This window comes from Myotis brandtii, unplaced genomic scaffold (assembly GCF_000412655.1).
Source record: "Myotis brandtii unplaced genomic scaffold, ASM41265v1 scaffold1064, whole genome shotgun sequence".
NCBI classification, from domain to species: Eukaryota; Metazoa; Chordata; class Mammalia; order Chiroptera; family Vespertilionidae; genus Myotis; species Myotis brandtii.
Genome location: NW_005353602.1, coordinates 343550 through 344195, shown reverse-complemented (window position 1 = coordinate 344195; position 646 = coordinate 343550). Strand labels below are relative to the sequence as shown.

The window sequence follows — 646 nt, the reverse complement described above, 5'->3', positions numbered from 1 at the left end:
GCCCTGGTGCCCCCACCCCAGCTGGGCCCAGGGCCCTGGACTCACGGTAGTCATAGCTGGTGGTGGTAGAAGACACCCGATCCTCCTCCTCGGAATCCGAGAGCATCTCTGGAGGAGAGAGGGGCGTGTCACACCAGCCAGAGCCCAGACCCTCTCCATCCCACCCAGAGCAGCCCCTCCGGGCAGCTGGTAGGGTGCAGGGGCCAGACCCTCTGGAGTCGGGATTGCTCAGCCATCGCCACACGCTCAGGAATCCTTACAGAGCGTTTTCGAACGGGAGGATGGAGCTAGTAGACGCGGACAAGGCCAGGGAAGGGAGACCTCCCCAGCACAGGCAGGAGCACGAGGTGGGACTTCGCAGAACGAGTACAAAAAGCACGAAGAGGAGATGGGCAATGGCCAAGGCCTCAGAGACGTCAGGCAGCAGCGAAGGGGGTGGGGGGTGGGGGGGAACAGCCTCCACGGGGCCTCTCGCGGGGACAACACAGACCCTCACCTGGAGTAGCTGGCATGGAGGAGACCAGGGACCGCCTCCGCTGCCACCGGTAGATCCAGGTGCAGAGAACCACCGTGACCACGTAGAAAACATACAAGCCCAGGTAACCTGCAGCCGGGGGCGCGCGTCACCAAGTGGCGCCGTGGCTGC

General features: G+C 64.4%; 1 protein-coding gene across 1 annotated transcript in view; it reads right to left on the bottom strand.

The window, feature by feature from the left end:
- The window catches only part of SLC8B1 (solute carrier family 8 (sodium/lithium/calcium exchanger), member B1), a 21331-nt gene that overhangs the window by 13507 nt on the left and 7178 nt on the right, over nt 1-646 (bottom strand). The window contains exons 8-9 of the mRNA XM_014541092.1: nt 497-604; nt 46-108 (exon numbers count right to left, since the gene is read on the bottom strand). Of these exons, the coding sequence (XP_014396578.1) occupies nt 46-108; nt 497-604 (171 nt within the window). The remainder of the gene's footprint in view (nt 1-45; nt 109-496; nt 605-646) is intronic.